General features: G+C 47.1%; 1 protein-coding gene across 1 annotated transcript, besides 3 other annotated features; it reads left to right on the forward strand.

Moving 5' to 3' along the window:
- Nucleotides 1-416: 416 nt before the first annotated feature.
- Nucleotides 417-473: a microsatellite.
- A 364-nt stretch (nt 474-837) lies between these two features.
- On the forward strand, nt 838-2,211 carry TraAM80_04139 (putative nucleobase transporter; the record flags this gene model as incomplete). The annotated part of the gene is made up of 1 exon (XM_029381078.1): nt 838-2,211. One exon carries the CDS (start codon nt 838-840, stop codon nt 2,209-2,211), a length of 1,374 nt encoding a protein of 457 aa, XP_029239156.1.
- A 38-nt stretch (nt 2,212-2,249) lies between these two features.
- Nucleotides 2,250-2,276: a microsatellite.
- Nucleotides 2,277-2,293: 17 nt separating this feature from the next.
- Nucleotides 2,294-2,332: a sequence feature (G-rich).
- Nucleotides 2,333-2,345: the final 13 nt, after the last annotated feature.

The raw sequence follows: 2,345 nt of genomic DNA on the forward strand, positions 1-2,345 counted from the left end.
AGCAGGGTGGTGTCCGTGAAGAAGAACGTTAGGGAACAGCGGAGAGCAGGAGCCGCATTTTATGTGCCCGTAAAGGGATCAGCACGTGGTGTGGGGGGCATGCGATGAAAAGGGGAAAAACAGCAGACACTTTTTCTTTTCACTTGCATTGTCTCGCGCATCTCCGTGTTGCTTATATTTGTATATGCAGAAAGATGTCAAGATATACACATATGCCTGGCCCTCTATTTCTAGTGAATCGGACGTGGGGACGACTTTATTGGTCTCTGTGTGGATAAATCTGTCCGCATCGACTCTAAAGAGTTGCCACAAACGTCTCAATAAAACATAAAGCTACTAAAAAAGTTGAGATTTTTTCTTTTTTTACTCCTACTGAAGAATAAAAATAAGGAAAGAGGAGAAGGTGCCTAAAAACGTTTGTTTTTTTTTTCCTTTACCTTTTCCTTGTTTCTCGTTGACTTTTTTTTTTTTTTAGTCACTTATGTGAACTGAACATTTTTCTTTCCTTTGTTTGTTATTTTCCGTGTACCTTTATTTTGTTTCTGCTCCACAGGATCAAGAAGATTAGCTTTTTGACGATCTTTCTTGGTGTCCCCTTGCGCATACGATGAGCCTGCAGTGTATATTTCTTCCTGTGTGTCTATTTTTTATTTATTTTTATTGGTGCTGGTGGGGAGAATACATTCTGGACTTTGAATTCACAGGAAGGTTTACTCTGTAGGAGTCGATAAGTAGGGTTTTCTCTTCTGCCTCGCAACCAGACAGCAAGGAGCGTATACAATTTTGTTATTTTGGCATTGCAGTGGGTAATTTGCTGTGTTTCTGGCCCAGTCCATGATGGTACTCGGGTTTTCTTCTTGGGCTGAATTTTACGTCTATGCGACGTGTATTCTTTTGGGTGTCTCTATGTTGATGCCAATGAATGCCCTGACATCAGCACCACGGTACATGGTGGATTACTACCGTTATGTAACAGGGAACCCCAAGGCCGAACCCAACTTGCCGGTCTTTTGGGCCAACATTTTCACCTTTTATAATGTTGTTTCGTTGGTGACGCAGATTATATGTGGACCTACCGTATTGACCCGCTTGGCGAGGAGACTGTCTCTCAGCAACCGCTTTATTTTTGCGCTTACATCTATGATGCTGGAGGTTCTCGTGATAGTTGTGCTTCCGACGGGAAAAATCTCACAGAATTCCGCCATCGTCGCGTTTATTATTGTCACGATTGTGGCGGGTGCAGGCAAGTCATACTTGGAGGCAACGTGCTACGTGTTGGCTGGAACCATGCCCCCGAAGTTCATGTCAGCCGTCATGTTTGGTTGTGGCTTCTCGGGTCTGATTGCGTCGACGATGCAGTCTATCATTAAGGCATCCATGGTGAACACTTATGAATCGGCACTCACGCAGGCGCACATTTACTTCTCACTTGCGTTGGGAATTATGCTTATCTCGCTCATCATGGCACTGTTGCTGCGGTACAACTCCTTTGCCCAGACGTACGTTGCCGAATACCGCATGCTGAAACGCTCCCAGGATGAAGAAAGGCGGAATGCCGAGGTTTTGGATGGATGCTACTTGGAAGAAGTGAAGAACGGGGGCAATTATACTGTGGACAAGGATGAACCAAACGCTGGAAAGGATTCCGTCGGAGATAGCGAGAGCTCACCGGATGCTGCTGAGGCCAATATGACAACTGCGGAGCAGCTGTTGGCAACACCTGTGATCCCAGTGATAAAGAAGATTTATTCAATGCAGATTGCATGTTTTTGCTCCTTCTTTTTGGCACTCATCATTTTCCCCAGCTTTGTGATTCCCATTGACCGCGCCCACGAATGGTTTGCTACCATTGCTGTCCTTTGTTACAACGGTGGCGATGCCGCTGGCCGGTTCTTGACATCCTTCAAGGTGTTTTGGGTTTCTCGTCGCGTCACGCTGTATGCGATCTTCGCCCGTTTCCTGTTTATCCCGCTGATATTTTTGTGTATCTATCACTACATTCCTGGCCATGTCGCGCCTTGCATTTTCATGTTCCTTATTGGCCTGACGAACTTCTTTGGTGCACTGACGATGGTCTACGGCCCCGGCACACCGGATCTGAAGACGGATGGGGAGAGGGTGATGGCTGGGCAGCTTATGGGAATTGCGCTGCTGGGAGGTGCATCTTTTGCGTCTCTCGTTGCTATGGGTGTAGTGATAGTCTTGCCGTAGGAGTGTACACTGGGTAGTGAAGATGATACACACACACGCTCTCTCTCTCTCTCTCTCTCTCTCTCGCACGACTCTACGTTACGGGGGTTCGGGGGGGGGGGGGGGGTTAGGGGGGGGGGGGTTATAAGGTAAGG

The sequence above is a fragment of the Trypanosoma rangeli genome, assembly GCF_003719475.1.
Source record: "Trypanosoma rangeli strain AM80 chromosome Unknown Tra_15.4_contig_00117, whole genome shotgun sequence".
In the NCBI taxonomy this organism is placed as follows: Eukaryota; Euglenozoa; class Kinetoplastea; order Trypanosomatida; family Trypanosomatidae; genus Trypanosoma; species Trypanosoma rangeli.